This window comes from Corvus brachyrhynchos, unplaced genomic scaffold, assembly GCF_000691975.1.
Source record: "Corvus brachyrhynchos isolate BGI_N302 unplaced genomic scaffold, ASM69197v1 scaffold48, whole genome shotgun sequence".
Lineage (NCBI taxonomy): Eukaryota > Metazoa > Chordata > Aves > Passeriformes > Corvidae > Corvus > Corvus brachyrhynchos.
This window is the reverse complement of record NW_008240027.1, coordinates 1,639,389-1,664,780: the sequence shown is the minus strand read 5'-3', so window position 1 is coordinate 1,664,780 and position 25,392 is coordinate 1,639,389. Positions and strand designations below refer to the sequence as shown.

Genomic DNA, 25,392 nt, shown 5'->3' with positions numbered 1-25,392 from the left:
TTCTCCAAACAGAAGATGAAACATCACAACTCTGAACCACTTAGAGATGCTTCACAAGGCTATTCCCAGTCAGAAAGAGATTGCAGTGTCTGGGAGTTAATGTGCTGACCAAGACATGTGACTGGGAACTTTGGGCAGGTGTCTGCCTCTACACTCCTCAGAAGTGATGCACATCCTCAAATCCTTTATTAATCTTGTTTTATTGATACAATATTGGTTTAGGTAATGAATGCTTGTTATTTAGCTTTGTCTCAGGATTTTGTTTTGACGTTACACGACTCTGCCCTTAGGACCAATATTGTAAATTAAACAGCAAACTCCCATCATTTTAAGTGCTGCAATTTTAAAAATAAAAAAATAAAAGAACAGCTGTCACCCAGGAAAAGAAAACAACAAAAGTGGAACCTAAACGAACATTCCCTTAGGCTGCTATTGTTTTCCTAATAACTTGGATGGTGTTTCCCCCTCCCCACCCACACAGCAGCAGTTGGAATAGGAAGACTGGACTTTCCTATAGACAGCTGATAAATCTTGTCCCTGTGAATTGAGAGTATTGTATAGAATTATAAAACTTGACTACAAGGAAGGAGGCTCTTGCAGAGATCATGGGAGTGATCACTAGTTGCTGGTGATCTCATGCAAATGAGCACAACTTCAAGAAATTCCAGGATGTCTGTCCAGAAGGGTCTTCAGGAAAAGTTAATCCCTCAACTGCCTCCCCTGGCAGCCCTGGTGAATCTGTGTAGGTGAACAGATGTTGCTGCAATGGGAGAGTGGAAGCGAGGAGAGGGATGTTAATTACATTGAAAAAGATTCTGAGATGCTGCTTGGGGTGGAAGAGTCTGAAACTGGGATACACACTGATCACAAGCTGAGCCTTCCTATGTTCACAGAAAATAGGCAAAACACCTTCCTCGCTCTTCCTCTTTAGGCTGTTCACCCAGAAGGAACAGCAGGTGCTCTCATGAAGGCAGCATTTGACCTCCAGTTGGTAATTTCAACAGTTAAGGAAAAAATTTCCCCTCTTGACTTGCTGTTTCCATTTTTCACTTAATTGTTGCAAAGACAAACACTGCTGGCACAAACAGGCACTGGAGTGTAACCTGTAAAGATAAAATACAGAAGAAGCCTGGCTCTGCTCCCTGCACCAGCTCAGAGAGGGGTCTCAGTTCTTTGAGAATCACAGATCATAGAATAGTTTGGGTTGGAAGGGACATTTAAGGGCCATCTAGTCCAACTGCCCTGCAAAGATCAGGTTGCTCAGAGCCCAGTCCAACCCAGCCTTGAAAGTTTTCAGGGACAAGGCTTTTACCTCCTCTTCAGGCAACCTGTGCCTGTGTTTCACTACCCTTATCCTAAAAATTTGTTTTCTTATATCTAGTCTGAATCTCCTTTCCTTTATTTTAAAACCATTACCTGTTGTTTTGTTCCTACAGGCCCTGCTAAAAGGCCTGTCCTCATCTCTTTTATGAGCCCCCCCTTGAAGCACTGAAAGGCAGCAATAAAGTCTCCCCAGAGCCTTCTCCAGGAATTTGGGAAGTACTGCCAAGTACTACAGTGACTCTGTACTCATCCCCAGGAGTCAGGACAGAGAAATCTCTTCCAAAGAAGAAATCTCTTCCTCCTGAAGATGGGGTAGAATGGAGGAGTCTACTCAGGGAATAGCTCCACTCAATAACCAGAGCACAGCTTGAATCCCTGTTTATAGCCTCAACTGTGTGGGCATCCTCAGGGCTGGATGCAGCTCCTGCTTGCCAGGACAGGAGAACACAGGGCTGGAATGGAGCTCAACCTCATCAACACTTCAGGGTCTGGGATTTGCCCCCAGGGGTGTCGAGAACTCTGGGATGCTGCTGGCAAGGCAAATAGAGTGCAAAGTCAGCACAGTCCCCGATGAGCTCCAGCTGCTCTTGCCTTCTGCAAGGAACCACACCTTTGTTTGGGCCAATAATTGTGTTAGAGAGGGAAAACTAAAGAAGGGCAAGGGCAGGAGGGGGAGAAAGCCCGGAGAGAATCAGCACATGCTCCTGAGTCACAATCCTCATTGTAAGTGCCACTTCTGGGCACCTCCCTGAACCAGACCTTCAGCAAAGCACCAGCACCACAAATCCTGTTTGGGGGAAGGGAGGAGACAAACAGGAATCAGAATGAGGATTGTCCCCACTGGTGACAGCTACACCTTATCACAGACCATCTCCTCTTGGGACAAGCACCCAAAGGAGAGATGTCTCCTGCCCTTTGCCACTGCACTGACACTCCCCTCTCTCAAGGGTAAAGCAAAACAAAGATCTGCAGCACCTTGGCAGAAGTTTACTAAGTCATTTGCAAAATTAAAAAAAAAAATAAATAAAACTCCAAATAAAACTCAAAAGCAAAGCAAAGCAACCAAGCAAAAGAAAAAGCCACTGGAGGGTTTGGTCCTTTGTTTGCTGCTATGAACAGAACTAAGAACTCCAACCACCAGAGATACAAGCCAGATTTATAGAGGAAATTAAAAAAGAGAAGAAAGCCAAATATGTTTAGTTACTTAACTGAAAGTAAATCTAAGAAACCCAGATGGGATTATTCAGACCTAAGATCAGCTATTCAGGAGAGGAGAAAATGGAAACAAGTATTTCAACCAAACTGGTTTTAACACCCCTGTTAATTACAAATACATTCTGGAAGATAAAAAAATGTGAAAGAAATAAAGCCAGTGAAGGTCAAGAGTAGGCTCCTACAGCAACTCACAGACATAAATGGCACTTAGGTACCAAACTTTGATTCACTTGGCTGGGATTCATGAGCTGGGTGCTTATTCTCTGCATAATGGCTCAAAGGTAATAATCACAAATAGTGCTATTTAAATGGAAAATAAATAGCCCTGTCTCTTTAAGGACATCATGTCTCATTCTCAGTGGAATAGTGGCAGCTATAAAAAAAGCTATGATTTCAGTATTTCTTGTTATGACTTCTCTCCCCGCTTGTCTAAAAATAAAAGGCTACTCTGTAGTTCCAGATCAATCTAACTAAAAGAGAAGAATTCGCTTACAAAAACAAAATAGCAGCTCTGACACTAGTTAGGTATTCATCACATGTGGAAATGGCCCATAATGCTGCCTTCAAACCTTTCCAACAAGTTGCATTAAATTAGGTTGGGATTTTTTTTCCTTGCACCAAAAGCAAAATAAATATAGCTTTATTTAATGCTACTAAAACGTTCAGATTCAACTGGAACCCCAAGGCATGTGGCTTTGTTGTTAAAGCACATATACTGACTCTATTGATTGGTGCAGTCCTCTGTGCGAGAGAATTTGTCACATCAATAGCAACTGAAAAATACTCAGGAGCTGTAATATGGTTTAAATGAGCAGTTACCACATCAATATAAAGAGCATTTCAATGGCAGTAGATAGGAACCCTTTTGCAAACCTAGGGTTTGTTCTAAGATAAAAGCTGACAACTTTTTTTTACAAGGGAGATTTTTTTAAGTAATGGTGGTGAGCAAAGCAGCAACCCCTGTAGCTGTCCCGTGGTGACAGCACTCTTTGGACAATAAAAGCCACAATGGACAGAAAACTTCCAGGTAGGAAAGGAATGGCAATGCTACAAGCCAGGTGAGTCAAGGGCCAGAGAACTCTGCTGCTCCCTGGGCTTTTCCATTGCTGCTGCCCGGAGCACACCTGGGTCACAGCTGTGAATCCACCCCTGAATTTGCTTCCCAGAGCCCCAACCTGGCACAACACATGAGCTGGGACATGCTGGGTGTGAGAGGAAGACAGAAGAGACAATTCCTGACCTACCCTCAATGCCAAGCAAGAACTTGAGGAGGAGAAAACTTCTGCCATGCCTCTCCCTCTCCTTCAGCCTCCTGGGAGAAGGCAACACATGGAAATGGCCATTCCCAGCTGATACCAAATGTGATCTAGGCAGGCTCAGAGAGACTCGCTGGCCCCAATAACATGCAACCTAAATTAAAAAGTCACACAAGGTGTAAGAGGGAAGTGCAGCAAACATCCTGCACCACAGCTGCACATCAGTGGATCCTGGGCTTGGCGGGGCTGGCACACACAGCTGGGCTTGCAGACCTCCCCAGGATGTGCAGCCTCTGCTTTGGTCACAACTGAATGGGGAAAAAAATATAAACAGGAAATTCATGGCAAGGAACAAACCTCCATTTCGTGGGCTTGAGAAATCCCTGTTTTTCAATAATGAGAAATAGTTGTATATTTTCCAAGGAGGGGGCATCCTTTTCCTGACTCAGTGTGTTTATAGAGTACAAGTCTCTCTCAGCCACATCCCTCCTTCTCTTGGGTTAATGCACCAGGGACATTCTTGTCATTCAGGCAAAAACCCCACTAAAGGAAGGCGAGAAGCAGCATGTGCTGCAAGTTTTGAATAAGATGAGAAATTTCACACTATCCTGGTATCTTCTGGGTAACTGCTTATTTTATGATGACTAATAGGCAATTACTATGGTAATACTGCAATACAACATGTGTGAGGTTTGGAAATGAGAAATTATAGGTAACTACTTTGGACTCATTTCTATGGTAACAAAAAGTAATTGTCATTAAATACCAGTTATATTGCGGCTGTACCTGGTAATTATAGATTTTTTATGCCCAGTAACATAAATAAAACCAATAAATTTATTCAAAAGGTCCATGATTGTTTACTTATATGTTGCTATATAGAATACACAATGACAAACACCTAATTAGGAAAAATAAACTCCATTGAGAGCTTCATCTTGTCATCGGAGATGGATACTCTGTTTTTCAATTTAAGGAAATGCATGAATTTCACACGTATTAAATGAAGTTAAGGGAAAAAAAAAACCCAACAACCTCCTCTGCCAGAAAAATAGGTGAAAAATAATGAAGAGACAAGCAAATGATAGTCTGCATGTGTGGAGCTGTGTCTTACAACTGAACAAGTGATGGTAGGAACCACCTGACATATCAGTCACTGTCGACATACACACACATATATATATGCAGGTATAGGTGTATCCCCCCAAAAGGGACATAAATAATAAAATAATTTGGATAAAGTCCACATGTGCATTTATTGTTAAAAAACCCTTATGCATTTCATGTGAACATGAATTTCTGACTATTTCTAGAGTCGTAAAGACATGTTCAGGATAAATCTGAAATATTTCACCAGACACAAAGCCTAGTTTTCTGATTGTATTTCAAATCTTTCAAAAGGAGCATTTAGAAAAGGTCAGGTTTTAAACAAATTGTGCCATTAACAAACAAAAATGAAAGAAGATTGTCCTTTATAAAATGCTGATATGAATAATTTGAAATGTTTCTCAAGCCTTCCCTTTTTTTCACTTGAAACAATTTGCTAAATTCGACTCCCTTCCACAAACTATTAAAGTCTTTACAAAACCACAATTCTGGGACAAAAATATACCATTTGCTCAGAACATGAAATCCCAGCACAGCTTTCATATGGACACTGATGCTGCTTATGGTGAATTTGGTTTACCAGTCTGGGTAGGGTTGGACTCCTTTCTGTCCAACAAACGACTTTTGTTAACCCCTTACACAAGCAAGAAGCCTGTGTTGAGTTCAAAAATATTGTCAGTGACAGTGAAATGAGGAAGGATTGGAATGCATGTGTGCCCTCTCCTCCCCACTCACACAAGTTCTTGCAGTCCCTACAGTCGTGCTAGAAGGATGCAGCAGTGATGGCATTTCAGAACATTTCAGCTAATTCATGGCTTTAATTCACCAAAGGCTGATACTGTCACAGCTCTCCCAGAGAAGGAACACAGAAAAGCCAAGGAATGGGAACACTCACCAGGTCATGCGACAGAGCCTTTAGAGAACAGTCAGGATATTTCATCTGCTTTGTCATGGCGTTTCTGGGATACCTCAGTGAAGAGCTCCCCAGACTAAGCAACACATCCCTTCTGGTGCCAGTGTAGGATTTTGCCTCTGGAAGGTGAGGCTAACAAATTGGAACTAATCTAAGACGGTGTGGTACAGTCATCTTGCCTGCAGGGACACATTTCAGCATTCAGCTGCAGAATGCCAGCTGAAGAACAAGCTCTCGATAAAGGAAAGTTCAGGCCAAGCCTGGGGATGCACGGCTTTTAAATCAAGAACACTTTTTTTCCCCCCTTAGTCTACCCCCTCCTCCCTGGGGACAGCAATATGATAATGCTGTACTGCAAACAGAGGGAGAAAAGTCAAGAAATCTCTCTTCCCTGCACTAGTTTTCCTTTATTTCCTGAAGCTGTTTCACAGTTTAATCCATCAGAGAGGGTGAGGTTAGTGCTATGGAGAAACTCACAAATATTTTTAGTTTTGTGCCACGTTCTTTCAAACTAAAGCTAAAGATCGAGTCATGTGCTACCCCCAGCAAAAGGGGTCCTTCTATTCGGGTGAGCGCTGAGGACAAGTTGCCAGCTAGAAATGAGGCCAGATTATGCTGAAGACTCTGTATTTTAGCTGGGTAAACCAATGGCCTCTGCCTGGGCAATTTAATTAACGAGCCCATGCACCATAACATCTACACACTGTAACTGCAAAGCTTAGAAGTGTAGTAATACCAGGCTTTAAAGACTTCAAGAAAAGGGTGCAGCCTGTCTTCCTGTTTTGGGAGACTCTACATCCTTGGCCACAGTGACAGGTACCTGTCATTATTCTGTATTTCAGGAGGAGCTGGGTATATTCATGCAGCAAGAAAAAGACTTGGAGGGGTTTTTTTTCCACTGAAAAGAGAGTGAAAAAAAAAAAAAAACCACAAAAACTTTTGTTCAAATTGTGTGTAGACTTTCCAAACATTCTGAATTAAAAGAGCTGCTTAATCAATCTGTACATCCCACAAGGCATTTTGTCTTTTCATTCCTAATTTTATAGGTCCACAAATCCTTCAACTCTTGAATAAACTTGAATAAATCAGTAAAGTTTAGCATCCATTTCCATGTACCCTGAAACACTGAGCTCTGACATTCATTTCCATGACCATTTCTTTTAGAGCCACTTGAATGTACATGCAACACATAAACAACTTTCCATGAGTCTGTGCTTTATAGTTGCAGTACTAAACTCACTTATTGCTGATGATGAACAGTTTACCACGTCCAAGTCAGAGACACAACCTATTTTGTCTGTTCTCTTGAGAATGAGCAACACTTTGTAGAAAACAGGAAATTCTTGGTGGCATCGTTGCAGATTTGGCTTAAACTCCTAAACCTCAGTTCACAGCAACAAATGAAGGAGGATTTTGGAGGAGAGCATAGGACTCACACCCTTGGTGAAAGTCCTGCACCCCCAAAAATGGCAATGGAGAAAACCTCACCAGCCACCTCTTAGCCTATCACCCTGGCTTAGTGACTGGTTGGTTCCTGTTCTGATGTCAGGAGAAGCTGTCCATCCCATCCCTTCTCCAAGAGCTGCTGACACACTCAGGCTGTTCAGGGTGCCCACTGTGCCTGGGATTTCAGAGGACAGCCAAGTGCGTCTGACAGTGCCAGTTGTGCAAGGCTGTGCACTGGCGGGGTAAAAGAAAAACCTCTCTCACACTGGCAGGAGATCAATTTACAAACTCAAGCATGAGGTTTAATTACCCATTTCATTATCTTAGCTCGCATAGCTCTGAATGTGAACCTTCAATGAACCAAAGAAATAGTCACCAGCTGCTGCTTTGAGAAAGAGGGAGATAACAGCAAGGAGAAGTTCAAATGCCTAAAACTGCTCTTGCTGCATGTGGCACCCCTGTTTGCAAAAGCAGGGGGGTGTCCCCAGCCAACAGTTCTGTGTTAGACCCCACTATGTGGAAGACTTCTGAAAGTTCTATTTATGTGCTAATCTGAACAAAGACCAAAGGAGATGAAGCAGAGTTATCTAGCCAATCACTGAGAAGCTTCAGAGTCAAATTTTCAAATACAAGCAAGTGATCCTTAGAGATTTTTTTGGAAATTCATCCAGTAAATTCAAGTAAATAAATTGTGATGTGCTTGTGCATTTTGTATGAGCAGGAAATAAAGTGTTTGCTGTAAATTATTCACTCAGCACTAGTTAGCTGCAATGCTGGCACATTACTAGGCTTTTTAATATTCTTCTCAAGGTAATAGGTAACATTTTGCTTATTATCCTCGTTTTAAAGTTATTAGTTACATTAGGCCATTTGTAAATACAGCGAAGAATTGCAAGAAAATCAAATGTTTTTTCAACTACCTCATTAAAATTCTCTTTAGTTCAGGAGGGTTGAAAATCCTGCATATCATGGCAAGTTAAACCAAGAGTACAACATCAGGCTCAGCAATTCCAAATTAATTCACATGCCCTTTCCTACTACCTGGGTTCCCAAAAGGCTTTTCAAGTTCTGAGCCATATGAATGCCTATAAAGCTGCACATCTCTCAAAAACTATAGATAACAGTGCAGGGGAAAAACCTACAGGGCAAAAGCTATAAAAGTGCAAAGGAAAAAACCCTACAGGGCAAGTGAACTTATGGGGAAAACAAAAGCTGCTTAATTGCAACTGCAGTTTGCTTATGTGCAAGGCACCTGAAAGAAAGGAAAGTGATGTAGTATCAGATTCTAGAGCCATTTGGGGGCTTTATTGCTGTGTGGTGACAAATTCTGATAAGTTCCTGGTGCTGTCAGACACCACCACTGCAGTATCACTGTCTGATTTGGGATTGCCAAGAGCTGAGTGAGTATCACTGCAGCTGGAAGGACACCACTTGTTCTCAGAAGTTTCACTTAGAACACGTAGAACCACTGTTGAAATCACACCCACAACTCCCTGCTGCTTCAGTTTAGCAATTAGCAAAGAAAAGGAAGGATAAGGAACACAGGTCATAGAATCCTAAATGCTGAAAAGACCTCTAAAACCACTGAGTCCAACCATTAACTCAGCGCTGCTAAACCCTGTGCCGAAGCACCACATCCACACATTTTTTTGATTACTTCCAGGGACACTGATTCCAGGACTGCCTTGGGCAGCCTATTCCAATGCCTGACCACCCTTTCCATAAAGAATTTTTTCCTAATACTTAACCTAAAACTCCCCTGGCACAACTTGAGGCTGTTTCCTCAACAAGGAACTGCCAGCAGCCCCATCTTCTGCACCTTCTGTCTTCTTCCTCAGTGGTCTCCTCACCCATACAATAACCCAGCCTTATTCTGCTTAGCAATGCAATACCTAATTAGATCAAAGCTCAAGGTAGCCTGGCTACAAAGTGAATTGTGTTATTTAGTCTTGCACTGTAAGCAAAACCACAGGCAGTACTCAAGGTAGCCTGGCTACAAAGTGAATTGTGTTTAGCCTTGCACTGTAAGCAAAACCACAGGCAGTGTATTTCATTTCTCAGGGGCTTCTCCAGAGACCTGTGTGGTACATGTAATTGCCCCCACAAACAAATCATCAAGTAATCAACTGCTTTTCATTATCACCTCCAGCAGCACATTTATTTTGTAAATAAATGCATTAAGAGCAAACAATTTTAGAGAAAACAAAAGATTATCTGAATACGATCTCAACAGAGGAGGTGGTAAAGTAGTAATTCAGATACTAAAATGCAGCTAAATTAGCATAGGGTGGAATGATTATTCCATTCCATGTATCCCTATCTATTACAGTACAATAAGAGAGTGAAATCTGTGACTTTAATGGATGATCTGGGTAGTTTAAGGGAGCTGTGATTGACTGACACATTTACATAGAGGCTGATGAACAGCATAATGAGTGCATAAAACACAGCTAAGTTCTAACTCTAAGCTGACATTAACTCCCACACCTAGAGGAGGTTTGCAGAGCAGACACCCTGCTGTCTTGGAGAGTTGCTCTCTACCTTCTGAAGCAAACAAATTTTCTATTTGCCCCTTCCCTAGGTGGGAATTTCAGGAAGCACATGGCCACGTGGGAATCTCCAGTGTAAGAGGAATTGATTGAAACAAGCCATATGAGATTCAAGGACAAAACAGTGCAAGGTTTTGTTTAAGGCAGACATAACAATACACAGATTCATTCCCCACACCATACCTGTAATTTCCTAGGTAAACTCCATCAGGATTGAGCATGGGAGCAATCTTGAAGACCACGTGGTCTCTGAGTACTTTTGCAATTGGATGGTGGCTCACGAGGAAATCGATTATACCTGAGAAAAAAAATGAAAAAAAAAGAGTTTGAAGGGGAGGTGTCCATGACATCAATGATTTCCAGAGATCTACTTGAAATTTCACATATAAAAGATTAGAATGATGATTCCTCCTGGCACTGCTCCTGCTTCAACAGAGCAAACCACTTACAATCATGTAGCACCTGCCACCTGCTTAAAACTCCAAGAACTTTAAGGAGAAATACCTTAATCTGTCCTCAGAATACAAGTACACCATGGCTGCATTACCAGACACTGCTGAGTTTCCACAGAGGGAGAAGTTACTGCTCATCAGCTGAGCCATGATAACCAAACCTTTCTCCTCCTAAGAGGAGAAATGAAGATACCTCACACAGACAGCCTGCTCACACTGCAGCTCACCTTGTGAGAGGCAATTTGTTGAGCAGAGCCACCTCAAATTCATTTCAGCATACACCCAGACCTACCCTTGACATGTGAACACAGGTTTCAGATCATCTGCATGTATAGAGAGGTGTAAAATGCCTCACAAAAATTGGGAGAGTTACATAATATCTGCACTGGGCACAGGGATATTGTGCCTCTGGTGGACTGGAATTTATAAGGACATATTCATCACTTATTTTACAGTCCTAAAAACCAGGAGTAACTAACTCCAGCTCATCAACTTCTTTAATGTGGCAAGTGACGGGGAAGCAGATCCTAAATGCCCTTCCTTTGGGTGCATCAGAGCACACCAGAGCCTGCAAGAGCTCCTTCCTCTTGGCCTCGTGCTTGGGGAGCCACTAAACATTGCCTCAGCCCAGGGCTGCTGCTGGGGCAGGAGACAGGAATCTGGCAGTTAAATTCACTGCTTATCCCTCACTGAGTTGGTACTGACAGAAATAGCTTCCAGGGAATTAATGTTGAGATAAATTGAGTTCCTGTGTAATCTCAGGACACCCACAGACAGGTCATGACAATTTGCTATTTATTGTAAGGTCCATCCTGTGAAGCAGGAACCATTTACTGAATTTCCCCAGAATAAATCAATCACTACGGTCTAGTAACAGGATAAAATTAAGCAGAGAAAAATTAAGGCTGCTCATCAGTAAAATTTCACTAATGGTGAGCTCTATTAGAGTGTGGAATTGTCTCTCCAGGGTAAGAGTGGAATCCCATCATCAGAAATATTTAACACTGGACAGGGTAAAGCCTTAGGGAATAGCTATAACAAGCAACAATTCAGCATAGAAGAGATGGCCTGGGCTAGCTAGCTGACTTCAGACCTGATTTTTTGTGATTCAATCAAAGTATTAAAAAACACCCCTAAACCCCGTGTTCATGCCAGGTTAAATACACTTGTTTACAACTTGGCTGAAACATACATTAAAGATGAGACCAAAATCTCACATTCTGCACAACTGCTTCATTTAGCTAATTTCTTGAGGCCCACTTTGTATTTCAAATACCAGTAAATCTGAACCTATGCTGCTGTTGAAATGAATTCTAATTTGCTTAGGCACGTGGAGAAAAATGAGGCTTCTGAAATGTCTGAGATTATCAAGGTATAGTTGACTCTAAACATCAGCAATTTTTCATGTCTCAGTGACTTATCCTGAAGAGGAGAGAGGAACTTTCTGTAACCAGGTCTTCCACTTGAGAAGAAACTAAACCTGAATTTCTGAAGAAAATTAGCATATACATAATTATATTGCTCAGGAAACGTTCCTGCAATTACCTCCTCTCAATGAAGGAAACCGAACACCGATCTGCTTTTTTGGCTGGTGTTGTGACTTCTGCTCATTACCCAACAGCAAGAACACGAAGGAATGACGGGGACGCAGTTGGATCCTGAATAACCAGATTTCCTAACTGTATGCAAACACGAAAAGCTTAGCTATGTTAAACTGCTGCTCTGACTGTTTCCTGGCAGTGTGTGAAACATAATCCACAGTATGCACACCTGGAGGGCTCCAAATCACTTAAAGGGAAACAACCCCTCACTCGGTCTGTGGTTTGTCAAGACACCGTGCTGGTTTTAGTTTGAAAGAGATTGCAACTAGACTCAACTAGACTCAAACATCACATCAGTTTGTGTTTTGGAGGAGTTAATTATTCAGAAATCACTGTGTCCAGAACAAATTTTATCCTTGGTTGAGTAAGACCCTTCAAGCTGAAATAAAGCCAGCATAAATATCGCATCGTGTGCATTGTGGATCATCGCTTCACCAAAGGCCTTGGCAGAGCACCAGGCAGGCACATGCCACAGCTCCTCATGCAGCAGGGAGGACTGTGAATACCTCTGGGGTAAGAGGACTGCTCTTCATTCAGTGTGACACAAGAGCCCAGACTCTCAGGGCTTTGCTGTGGCTGTCACTGTGCCAGTGAAGAGGCTTGTCCAGCTTCTGCTCATTTTGCCCCTGTTATTGATGCAGCCTCACTCACAGATCTTGGCAGGAGCATCTTGGCAACAGGAAGCTGCAGTTTTCAGCTTCAACAGGCAATTACTACTCCCTGACCAAGGAGAGCATGCTGTGGTGTGGAAGGCTGCACATAAACATGCAATGGGTGAGGCTCTACTCTGCCTGATTCCCTGCTGCACCCAACTAAAGGAGCCTGACCTTTGACACCCAGAGCTTGGTGTCAAACAAGACGCAGCATTTCCCCAGGCACACCAATCTACCAGGGCTGCTGCAGCCAAGTTACCCATCAAAAAGAGGTTTACTTGATTTTCTTACTGAGAAGACAGTCAATTAAGCCTGAAGAAGCCTTACCCCATTGTAAAAATGCAAAGGAAGAGTTAAAAATAACTCTCAGGATTCTAACCTGGAAGTAGCAGCAGGAGCATGAGAGAAGCATCAGATAAAAGCATACATTTACATATAGAAACCTCACCTTAAAATTATTGTGAGCATCCAAATAATCGACACAATAAGGAAATAGCTTTGTCTTTCAGAGGAACCCAACAGTTCTGGACTGTCTGAAACAGTCTGGATCAATAATGTTTAAAATAAAAAGACAGATTCAGACTACTAAAAAAAAAAGATACCATTGTAGAGAACTTGGTCCTCCTGTTAATAAATCAATACAAACTAAATTTTACAGCTTCTGTAATCAGCAAGAGACATATCAGTGTATCTCATTAGGCCAGGGTTAAGAATTTGGCAGCAACCAAAGCCCATTTAATATCATTTACTTCAAGGCAGACATGGCAATACAACAGATGCCCTAATTTATTTGTTGATCTTTGTATTAAAATAACAGTTTGCTGGTAAACAGGAAGGGTAATGATGCCAGTCACCCTTGTTAGTGGCTAATAATTGCTTAATTTGTCCACTAATTGACCTGTGCGACTGTTGAAGCACTGGATCATGTTGCAGGGCATGAAGTAAACAAGGCCACTGTAATGTTACTTTAGAGAATGACTTCTGGAAATAGAACTACTTATTGCTATAAATTTTCTTTTCACAGATGAGCAGATTAATTGGTCTGCCAATTAGTCTGCTATTAAAGAAAAAAGGGCTGCCCACAGATTGGTTGGATCTTCGAACTACAACCCCAGTTTGGGTCAAAGGAAATAATCCAATCTGAATCAGTCATATCAGATATGAAAAATAAGCATTATTTAAAAAAACAAACCTCTGTGGCTGGAGATCAAGGAAAAAGCCCAATAATGAAGTATTAACTCTTCAAGAAACTTCAAAATAAAATGGAGAACCTGATGGAATGGGCCTACTGAGACACTTTACAGTGTGGAAAAGTTCTCCAATTAAAAGAAGCAAAACAATATGGATTATTTTCCTCTCAAGCTTTCTGGAAAGCAATTAAAATCTTTATATTTCAAATAATAACATGCAATTATAGATACTGCCTGGAACCAGAATAGCTCAGAAATCAGCATTCAGCCATGACACAAGAAGAGGCTTATTCATAGTCCACTAAAAATCCACCAAAGTCTTTACATTAACTTCAAGGAGCTTTTGATAGTTGCAAGTGAAAGCGAGGAAAGAACTGAAAACAAGGAAAAGGGAAAACAATACTCAACAACTACAAGTACTAGAGACCCAGCCACATTGACTTGAAAATGTCAGACTGTTGAAAAACTGCTTTCTTGGTAAACCCAGTTTCACCAAAACTACACCAAATCTGGACCAACCCCCTTCTACTCTGAGTCACTTCCTTATCATTATTCTTTCTCAAGGCTGAATCCACTTTTTCAAATTTCTCTTGCCTTCTGCAGCTCAGCACCTCTCATCTGCTCCAACGTTAGGTCCTGTGGCATCTCTGCACCCACCCCAATCCAGCTCAAATTGTCTGCTGGTTCTTGTCAAGCAAGTTAATCATTCCCTCTTCCATAACATGTCATTTCCACTGTTCTGTCAAGACATTTCCCCAATCGACCTCCTTAAACTCTGTTTAAACTTCCTGCTGGCTCTAACATGACCTCTCCACATTTGCTCCTTCCAAAGAAAAGCCTGTCTTATCCCCTGTTTTTTCCATTACTCCATCCTTTCACCCCCAGTCTGACAATATATTTAATTGTGCAACCATATAATACGTTTGCCCTGGTCCTATTAGTGAAAATCTAATCAGCACAGATCCTAATGCAATATGGCAACTGCTAATGCAAACATACCCTGCACTGTATCTAGTATATGCCAAGACAGAAGTGATTTATGTTTTCAGACCCATTTCTAATGCTGAGGAGCTGCTGGTATCCTTCAGTCAGCCAGCTCACCACAGCCTGCAGGTTAAAGGGAATGTGACAATTGGGCTCTAACAGCCATAGGATATATTCACTGAAAAACAAATGGAAAGGAGTCCCAAATTCTTATGCTCATATGAAACTATTGAAATATACTGTTAAAGGAGACTAAATCCAATGTGAATGACACCAGAGTTATGTTTTAGTGGAGAGTAAGAGAGCAAAAATATGGGATTCGGCTTTTTAGAGAAGTTTTCTTTAGTGTGACGGTGAATAAAAACATCAGGTGATAATGGCCAAGCAGTTAGAATATTCCATCTCCAAAGAACACATACAACTCATAGAATAAATGACAGCAAGTCATCACTGTGTCACCATTTGCCTGTGAAGTGACTCTCCTTCAGCAACAGGGCCCTCATCTGTTCAGCCTCTCCCCTCTCTTATGGGACTGCAGGAAAGAACCATCATCCAAAACAACAAAACATGAAAAAGACAGATGGATCCTCTTCTCCACCCCAGCGTGGTGGGAAAGGGGTCACACTCCCACTGAACCCTGCCCAGCACAGGTCACAGCAATGCTGTGCCAGAGTGGGCTCCAGAGAAAGCACATCTGCTCCTTCAGTGCAGCCCCCAGCAGAGCCCAGCAGGCAGGAATGGTCCAATAATACCTTAGCTTGAAGTGCTTCCATATTCAGCACAACAACAAGGAAAAGTGTAAAAGCATGTGAAGGGTGATAAAGGAGCAGAGCTGACTCATAGTGAGATTATTGATATGATCTAACATCATGCTGTCACCAAAATTATTCCTACAAAAGATCATCACAGAGGGGTCCATATGCACGGGACCATCATGGATGCTGACTCTGCCCCTTTTTACAGTTCTGCTCCTCCTCCTAATGTGGAAAAACAGACTGGCAAACCCAAAAGTGTTCTATTTGTAGTATTTCACACTTTTTTAGAAACATGTTTCTTGGGCAGGGGAAGGGGTGAACAAGGGTGAACACAGGAATACTATATATATATGAAAGAATATACATATATATATGAATGAATATACATCTATGAAAGAATATCTAGATTTTGAATGCTTTATTAATAGGTTGCTTTTTCTTTCCAAAGGTCCCTTTGGAATCCATAGCAAAACCAAGGTTTATTTCATCAAAATTAGAAAACCTAATATGGCTGGTGAAGAAGCACTGCAAAACTGAAACAGGCACCTGCTTAGGGTGTTGAAGGAAAATTTGATGCCTGAATTATGTCATCAGTTTCTGAATGCCAAAGCTGATGTATATCTGCGTGCATATGCCTCTCTCTGAGTAGTTTCTGCAATCAAGGAAACTGGGAAGGTCCAGAACAGTGTCTGCTTACCCTGAACCCCCTCTCTGGCCATCCTCAGCACACCCAAGTGCAAGGAAAACAAGGGCGAGCGTGCTTGCTCTCAGAGGGATGCAGCACCTTGTGCAAAACCTTAGTGAGCATCCATCAGACCCCACTTTTCAGGTCAGACTCTTCTCCTGCTTCCTCTGCTGATGTTCAGACTTCATTTAAACTTCCCCCAGGAAAGGCTCAGAGGGGACCTGCACAGGCCTGCAGGTGCCACATGATGAAAAACAATCAAGCTTTTTGAAAATGCAGAGAAGTGAACAATTTTCCCCCGTGGTTCCTGTGGACAGGAGCTCTCAAGGGAGACAGCAACTAAACAATAATTGCCCACGACAAAATACATCAGAGCCAACCAAGGCAGGCGAGACAGCTCTAGGAAGGACATCCCTGGTTACATTATTTCTGAAGGGCACAGAAAGAGAAGGGCTGATTGATTCTCTTGGAGTACCAAACCTTTTGATCACACAGCAATTTGTCCCCAGCTAGAGAGGTAAATATTTCAGTGCTAAGTGAGATCTCATTGCATGAGTTTGGTTGGTTGAAAGCACCCCAAAAAAAGTCTTTAGGTCCCCATGGTCATTTCAGTTTTTTTTAAACCTGCAACCATCATTGCTATAGTAAAAATAAAACCCAACAACAACAAAAAAAACCAACCAAAAACGAAACCAACAGTGAGTACCTTGTGAATTGTACACAGAGCCCCACTTCACCTACTTTTAAAGAAGTTTTAATCAACTTGAGACAGAAATGTTGCACACCTAAGGATCCAGCTGCAATAAGCAGATTGATTAGAAACACATCAAGCTATATTACAGCATGTTTGTTCTTTTATTTACCGTTTAGTCTCTCATCTATTCTCTGCTGTAACTCTTGGTCTCTTCAAAACACAGGATTAAAAGCAAAGGAAATCTCAAATAATGGGATAAAATGAATGTGCAGGAAATGAATGGGTGAATTAGATTACAGCAGATGAAACACTGAGGTCTCAAATGCAAAATGCAGGGAGTTTATTTAATTTGTTACTCTTTTAAAATGAAAATATGCTCACTGACTTGAATTAGTAATTTTCCCATTTTAAGATATGTTAGGCCATTACAGCTAGGCCTGTTTCCAGAGCAGTGAAATAAATGGAAAACAGCCAGTCTCCCAGGGAACACAATCCTCACCGCATTTTGCCAGCCCAGTGGAACAGTGCTAATGTCAGCTCCAGAGAAAACCATGCTTCTGCTGGAGGGGCTGCACACAAAGGAATTGAGAATGACTGGCAACAAATAGTTCAAATGGCAGAGCAAGGCACAGTGGATTTTCTCCAGTTTTAATGTGCATGGTAAGCACAGACAGTAATTGATTTAAAGAAGATTCAAAAAACCCCATCATTCCTGATCATTCCCTCCCTCCTCCAGTTAGCACAGTGTTCCACAAAAAATTAATCTGGAATTTGGTGTGGCTGGAACATAAATCCATGTGAAGCAGTGGGAACAGCAGTCAGGAACCTCCCAGATGGGTTCTCTCAGTATGAGAGAGGAAACTGCTCTGTCAGTCAGGGCATCCCAGCCAACACCTCCACCCCTCCAGGTTTCCCAGATCTCTTCTTTTGCATGTCATGATCTAACTGAGGGGACTGAAGTCTCTGGTGGAGGACCACAAGTGTGTGGCAGCCCTCTCTAAACACATCAGCAGGTGGCAGGGTGTGGAGACAGTGAGTGCCTGTTGTGCTACGATGAAATAAGACTCTGACCATTCTGGTACCCAAACATTTCAACTGCTTTCCAGAATTATATAGTGATAAAAATCCTTCTCACACCATTGTAAGGATACAGGAGACACTTCTGCCATTACAGCCTCAAATGACATCTGACATCTATTAAGATTGCAACTTCCATGAAGGTTTGGGAAAACTGTGCCATGGTAAAACATTCTGGGACTATTGGGTAAGAAGATGGACCATATGATACCACAGGCAGACCTTGTTTCCCATTTTCATGTGTCTGCTGATTGGACAGGCCTGACTGGGATGGAAACCTTCAAATTTATCATGGATATTCCACATAAAGGAGGTACATTCACACCACTGCCTTTCATGTGCACTATCCTACTATTTTTGTGAAACTTCTACATTTAAACCATGCAAACAAGGCCTCAGAACACCAAAGTGTTCCCAACCCTGACGCTCCAGATGCATTTCAAACAGGGAGAATATTTGTGAAATGGATGTGACTGGAATAGTCAGCCAAAAATCAACAGTCTACAAGTACAATCAGTTCAGTGTAGAAAGTTGCTAAGTGATGAGTGTTTGGGATTTCCTATGTATTTTTATGAGCTGTTGCTCTTTCCTCATAAAAAGATTCACATCTGCTTTGAAGGATATGTGACTGCTGGTGCTTGGCTGGAGCACAACATCCCAGTTCAGTGCTGAAAAGATATAGATATACATTGCCAGTAAAACATAATTAAAGTTGGCATTCCCAGTGACTGGGATGTGGGACCAGGAGCCAGAATGCCTGATCTTGGTCTCTAGCACTGCTGATTTTTGGCAAGTTGCTACCAGAGTCTGCTATTTTAGTGTTCAACTTGAGATAGCAATGGCCAGATTTTCAGGGCAGCAAAACTGGCATCTCTGGGGCCAAACCCAGCAGATGGATTTTCCAAACAAACTCATGAAAGCTCATTGGAGCCGACTGCACCTGGAAACATGGCAAGTGGCCACAAAATGCTAGGTGCTGAGTAAAATTCTGAAACTTTTCTGTTCTCACTCAGCTGTCACTAGCAAGATTTGTGCCACTGACAGTCCATCTCCAGCCCACTCTTCCCTAAAGACAAGCACTTTCTAAAAATCAGCCCTGTAGAGGTCAACATGGAAAGACTTTTGGTGACAGAGACAACCAGTGCTGCTGGTCAGTTCAGAACTGCAGCCTTGAGCACTCTCGCTTCTGCTGGTTTTTTTCTTTCAAACAAAGTCAAGGAGCACCGAAAGTGTTCCACAAACCAAGTGCTCTCAAAACCTCACAGGATTACCTGGAGAGAGTAAAATGTTGCTTTTAATTTTGCCTGTTAAAATTGTCAGCCAAAAAAAAAAAAAAAAGAGACAATTAAGCATTTTGTGAGGACAAGTGTAGTTGCTACTTTAAAATTCTCTCGCTACTTTATTCTGCTGGTTTTTTTCTTTCAAACAAAGTCAAGGAGCACCGAAAGTGTTCCACAAACCAAGTGCTCTCAAAACCTCACAGGATTACCTGGAGAGAGTAAAATGTTGCTTTTAATTTTGCCTGTTAAAATTGTCAGCCAAAAAAAAAAAAAAAGAGACAATTAAGCATTTTGTGAGGACAAGTGTAGTTGCTACTTTAAAATTCTCTAGCTACTTTATTCTACCCTAAGCCTGATCCAGTCTGAAGAGCCTGAAAAAAGATAACTTTACTAAGCAGACTTTAGTAGATGATGAGACCACACAAATGATCTTGTTACAAAGGATGACTTAGGTCATGTTTATGTAATCTTGTTCTGATAAAACTGTCTTCTAACATGCCTTAAGACTTGTTCTGATGCTTTGGCAGCTTAACAGCTGAAGACCCCAAGGAACCAAACAGTTGGACCCTTCCTCTTATTTGTTGGACCCAGCAACTTATGGCCTCAGGACTCATTTTGATGCTATTGAATTGCATTGTGGATCTTTTCAGTCTTCAGGAAAAGACATAGAACAATGAAAAAACCCACTCGATTCAAGTTGGGTGTTTATAGCAGCAGCAGGCTGCTTGAACACGTGTTCAGAGCAGCAGTAGGGTGTTAGTGGCACCATTTCCCTCATTCCACTGCAGCTCTGAGTGCGTGGGGCTCGTGCTCTCTCCAGCAGCACCACGAGCCCAGCTGGAACATCGGGTTCATCTCTCCCTTTATTTCATGGTTTCTGCCTCTCCTGCTCCTTTGCAGCCGTGGGATACCCACAAGCTTCAAAGGACTAGACTAGTACAGAAGAGCAGAATGAGGCCAGGGCTGGATTTGTCTGGTAAAAAGTGCAAACCTGCACAGAGGGAAGCAGTCTGTCTCCTGCCCTCTGCAGTGAAGAGCCCGTACCTCAGCCCTTAATTACCCCGATGGCTGATGTCACTTGTTAAACCACAAACTAATCTCCCCAGGCCCAGGGGCAGCTGTGCAGTTCTCCAGCAGAAGATGCAACAGCAAAGACCTGTGGAATTGAGTTGAAAGAACCTGTCAGGCTGACAAAGAGAGAAGGGATTGGTGGGAGCACATAGCTGCTGCTGCAGGATTGCCCAAAGGGTTCCTAAATTCAGTGCACAGCACAGACTGTGTGGGTGGCTTTGTTGGCTGGCTTTCCTTTCTTAAATTTTCTTAATATGCTGTAAGGAGCTTGGAGTTCTCTTTGCATCAGAATTAGACTACCAATACCCCCTGGATAATGCCTCTTTTCCTCCTGGGAAAAAACAAAAGGGCTCCTGGAGAAACACTGCAAGGATCAGATGATCTCGTTTCATTAATGAATTGCTTGGGACTTATCAGAATCATTCTCAAGATGTTACCTCAGAATATGAAGTGCTTGGTCCTTATTATTCAAAGTCCATCCTTCCCACGAGTGTGAGTCCCCCAGACAGCTCGAAAAATATTCACTGCGTTATGGCCCTCAATTTTTACAGAATTAACTAATGCTAAACACAGCTATAGTTTCAGCCTTAGAGTTGAACAGTAATATGCAGAAGATTCCATCTTCCCTGATGTGCAAGACAAGAGACAGAACAGAGGCTTGATTGCAAAGAGGGGAAAAATAAACACAAGGGGAGTAAAATCCAGAATTCATGAGCCAGAGTCAAGCAGGCATGTACCCTGGTAGAATTAACTCAGGCATCCTTGCACTGTTTCCTGCTATCCTTATCGACTCATGAAACACCAGGCTTTTCACTGCGCCCTGAAAGGGAGTTTCAGCCGTCCACCAACAGCTCACACAGCACCAGCAAGGAGGTAAAAACCAGAAACAGAAAATCACTTCATTCTCCGGTTTTCTATTTAGAGCTGTAAGGGTCTTGCAAGGGAAAAAGAGAAGCTGCATCATTACAGTGTTGCTGCTTTACCCAGGACCAGGCTGAGCTCCCCAGGGCCTGGAAGATGACTGCTTTCTTCCCTATTATGACAACTGGAGACGTGGAGGTCAGAAACCTTTCCAGGGCCAACAAGAAGGCTGCACCACAAGTGTAAATTTTCCAAAGTTGCCTGCACTGGGGAAAAGATTCCCAGCAGAGCTATAAAAGTGATAAAAATACACTTTGATGGACACAAGGAGGACTAAGCAGTCTTAATTCTACTTGGGAATCCACTAAAAGTTGCAAGGAATAGCCAAAGAAGATGAACCTTCTCCTTCCAAGCCTTTTGTTGAATTGTTTCCCCAGGACTCTGAGCACTTCCTATATGGCCAGAGTAACCTTTTCATAACCTGGTAGCAGTGCCTTTCTTTGGGAATCAGGAACTTTGGGATTTCAGTGTGCTTGGTTCACCAAAGGTGGGCACTGGGAGTGGGGGGATAGACTAGTTTTATCCTTGGACCTGCCACAGAGTGCTGCTGTGCAGGCACAGCAAACACAAGCAGCAGCTACACTGTGCTCTGAGTCTCAGAGCATTAACTGTGGTCGCAACAAGAACTACAGAAGTCAGAAGATGGATAGATTAGCCCAAGCAAAGAATGTGCTGTAAGCTGAGAAGGCAGAAGGTGGATTTCTCTGGAGGCAGACGGAGAATACATTTACATATGAAAATCTAATACACAGTGAAAAAGGAAAAGGGCATTACATAAATAATACGAGGGAAGAAATGAAAAATATGTATTTTTAAACACATTCTAAAAATGGTTTCCAGCATCTGCAAACATGTTGCTCAGCCAAGCAAAGACCCAGGGGCAATAGGCTTGGATGAGGCAGGCACACACAGAGAGCAGAGGGGCCCTGCAGAACATCACTCATTCACAACTATCCTTTCCAGTTCCCTTCACCTGTAGGGGGGTGGGAGAGTACACTGGGGGTATCTCTATTAATCTACCTTTACTTTTAATGAGCTGTAGACATTTGCTCCTGGCCACATCACAAGTGGGCTCCTCAGCAGGACAGACTGCTGGTGCCACCCACTGCCAGGATGAAAGTGGAACACATATTTCAGGAAAGGAACAAGAGCACATGGGGTGTCCCCACGGCTGATGTGGTGCCCCTACTGCTCTGGATCTCCAGAGGATACAGGTACAGGACTCAGAACAAAACTGGGATGTAGGAAAGAAACTCTTTCTTGTGCTTCAGCTCAGAACTTTAATCCACTCAGCTAAAGAGAAGAGCTGAGGTGTCCCCTCCTCAGGACTGAACCCCAGCTGTCCACTTCTGCTGGAGACGTGGCTTTGCCATTCATACGTGGCACATCCATACGTTCATCCAATGGCAGCTGACAGCTCAGTCTGGCAGGAACCTGCACAGCCATTTGCCCTCATTTCCCCTGCGGGGACGAACGATGTGATCACTTTGTAACTCTTGATACACGAGAACTTACACTACGCCAGCTGTAATGGCACTTTTTGGCTGCTTCATTGATTTCCACTTTACTGGGTTTGCAGGTTATACTGCTTCACTTTCATAGGATTTTCCTGTCCTTCCGTTCAAATCTACTGAAAAGGTACAAGGCAGTTTCACCTCTTCCCAGTGAGGCAAAGGCACCTGCAAGGGCACAAAGTCTGCAGGCACAATGCAAGACTGGGGACACCAGTAAGGCAGCACCTCCAAGGTGGACAACCATCAGATTCCAGAATCTGAGAGAGAATCCTGTTAATTCAATAAAGAGCTGTTTTACACTTTGCTGTGGTCACCTTCTGGGCATGAGAAAGCTTCACTGCTGAGTGGCATCAACTTCCTGAGAGGTGGATAACTGTCCCCTGAAGCCAGTGGGAGCGTCCTGCTTTCTCTGGGTTTGCTCCTCAAAGACATCCAAAAGTACTACATAAGCAAAACCAGACTAAAGTAGATCTGCATCCATTTCCCTCTTGACAGAAGGTATCAAGGCAGGAGAGGCTGAGCTGTTGTCATCAGTGTCAAAGGATAGTTAAAACTGAAATGAAACACAGAAATCCATTTGCACAGCAAAGTCTGTCCCTTCAGTCTCGACAGGCAAGTAAAGCAAGGACTGTATGCAACACCTGAGCTGCTTCTGGGTGACTAGAGAAAAAGAAAAAAAACAAAAAAACAGCAAAAAACAAAACCAAAAACAACAACAAAAAAAACAAACACAAAAACCAAAAAAATCCCCAAAGATAAAAGGAGTGACTAATTAAACAAAACCAAATCCTCAGGGAAGATCTGATGGCCAAGAAAATGCTGGCTGCATCTGAACTTCCTCCCCTTGACTCAGAGATGAAAGTTGTGTATCTGCAAGTTGCTTTCAGTAGTACTGGAGGGGACTTGTTGGATAGCTGTGTGCACTAGGCTCCAGCAGGAAAAAGCTTTTTTCCCTGTGGTTTTTTTTTTGTCTTATAGAAGAATAAAAAAAAATGGCCATGTCTCTACATGAAGAAAGAAATTGCAAAAGCTCTGCTCTGCCCCTCGTCAGTGGAGACGGATCTGTTCTTTTATTTACACTGCGTGACATCCAGGCAAGAAAAAGCTCCACAGAAATAAATTAGGGTCACTCTCTGTCAGTGCAGATGTGCTCCTGGCTGTTAAGCAGCAAAATATGGCCCTTCCTCTGCTCCAGAGAAAATCTTGCTGTGAAAACGAAGCTGCATTGCAGATCCTAAAGGTGATGGTAATTAGTGCTGGAAAGGAAATAATCAGCAATATTTCCCCACATGAGTAGGGCCACCACAAGCAACTGACATCTCTCGTTGTGAAGAGGTGAAATTCTCCAGGAGGGTATAGAAGTACATGTTTCCATCTGGGGAGCATGAGGGAGAAAAGTCAGAAGGATACAAATTTCAGGAGTTCTCCAAGGATGGACGGGGTTTGTTGTTGCTGTTTTAGGAAGAAGCAGATAAAAAAACCCACCATTTCCTAAAGAATTCTGTTTGGAGACAGTCTTATTGCAAAATCTACTTTGAAGCATATTAAACTAAGAAGGAATAAGATGCTCTTGTTCCAGAATAAGAATTGCTGGAGAAATGTTCTATTGCACTCTACATTCACAGTCTGCCTCAGATGCAAATGAAATCTCAAGTGCCAGCAAGCCCCAGACAGAAGCTGTCCCCAAGCACTTTGCAATGATGGGTTTAAACTCTGGCAGCACTGTGACCACACCAGCTGATGTCAAGGTGCTACTTTCCCTCATATCCTTGGCCATTAGGAACATTGCCAGGAAGAAAAAGGAGAGTTCATGTGTAACCAGGGGCGAGGACTGTCTCACTTTCTCCCTTGAACAGTCAGATTGAATTTTAAGATCTTAAAGGTAAATTTAACTTCAATAAACAGTCCCTTTTACTGCATGAAGGATCCAGACTTCAGAAGGGAGAGGGGCCACAGAACACCGTGGGCAAACTGAGATCCCAGTGATCTGCTGTCTCCAGGGCAGGCAACCCCTCCTGCAGGGAATTAGGGGAGCAGTTCCAACAGGTTTCCAGCTCTGTTCCCTGCTTCTCCCAAGGAATGAGCGACACACACAGCTTTTAGAAGACGGCACCTGGGCCGAGGCTGGGTCACAGCATTTTTCAGCTCTGCTCCTGACTCTGTGACAGATCATGTCCCATTTGATGGAAGGCAGATAAAGCTCAGCGAGGCTGAATGGCTTCTCCTGTACCAGGGAATTGGGCACCTTGCTGTTGTCTCTTTGCTGTTATGACACCAAGCACAAGTGTTTGTCAGGGAACAGGACACCAAGCTGATCAGTGTCATACCAAAGTCACCACAGCCGTCAAACTTTAATAACTATGAAAATTGAAAACACTCACTGATGCTCCTTTTGGGTAGGTGGAGGTCGTGGTGAACCAGCACTTGCCCTGTTGTCATTGTGTCACAGCTGTTCTGTAGTCACCCAAAGATGTGGCTTATGCTTGCCAGTAATATAAAGCACATCCATCTTTGTGATGTTTTGCCTACCCACTGTACCACTGGCTAAAAATCTTGAAGTAAACTTTGATAATTTCAAACAAACTTTCACATAAGAAGACCTACAGACTTTTCCTCTCCTCTTTTTTTACCTGACCACAGATCTTTGCCTTATTTTGTTCTTACCCTTCCCCACCACGTTTTTTTCCATCAGTGATAAGGTGACAA

General features: G+C 42.7%; 1 protein-coding gene across 1 annotated transcript in view; it reads right to left on the bottom strand.

The window, feature by feature from the left end:
- AGBL4 (ATP/GTP binding protein like 4) overlaps positions 1 to 25,392 on the bottom strand; it is a gene marked incomplete at its 5' end in the record, with an annotated part of 872,835 nt that overhangs the window by 174,728 nt on the left and 672,715 nt on the right. The window contains one exon of the mRNA XM_017743442.1: positions 9,993 to 10,107. Within this exon, the coding sequence (XP_017598931.1) occupies positions 9,993 to 10,107 (115 nt within the window). The remainder of the gene's footprint in view (positions 1 to 9,992; positions 10,108 to 25,392) is intronic.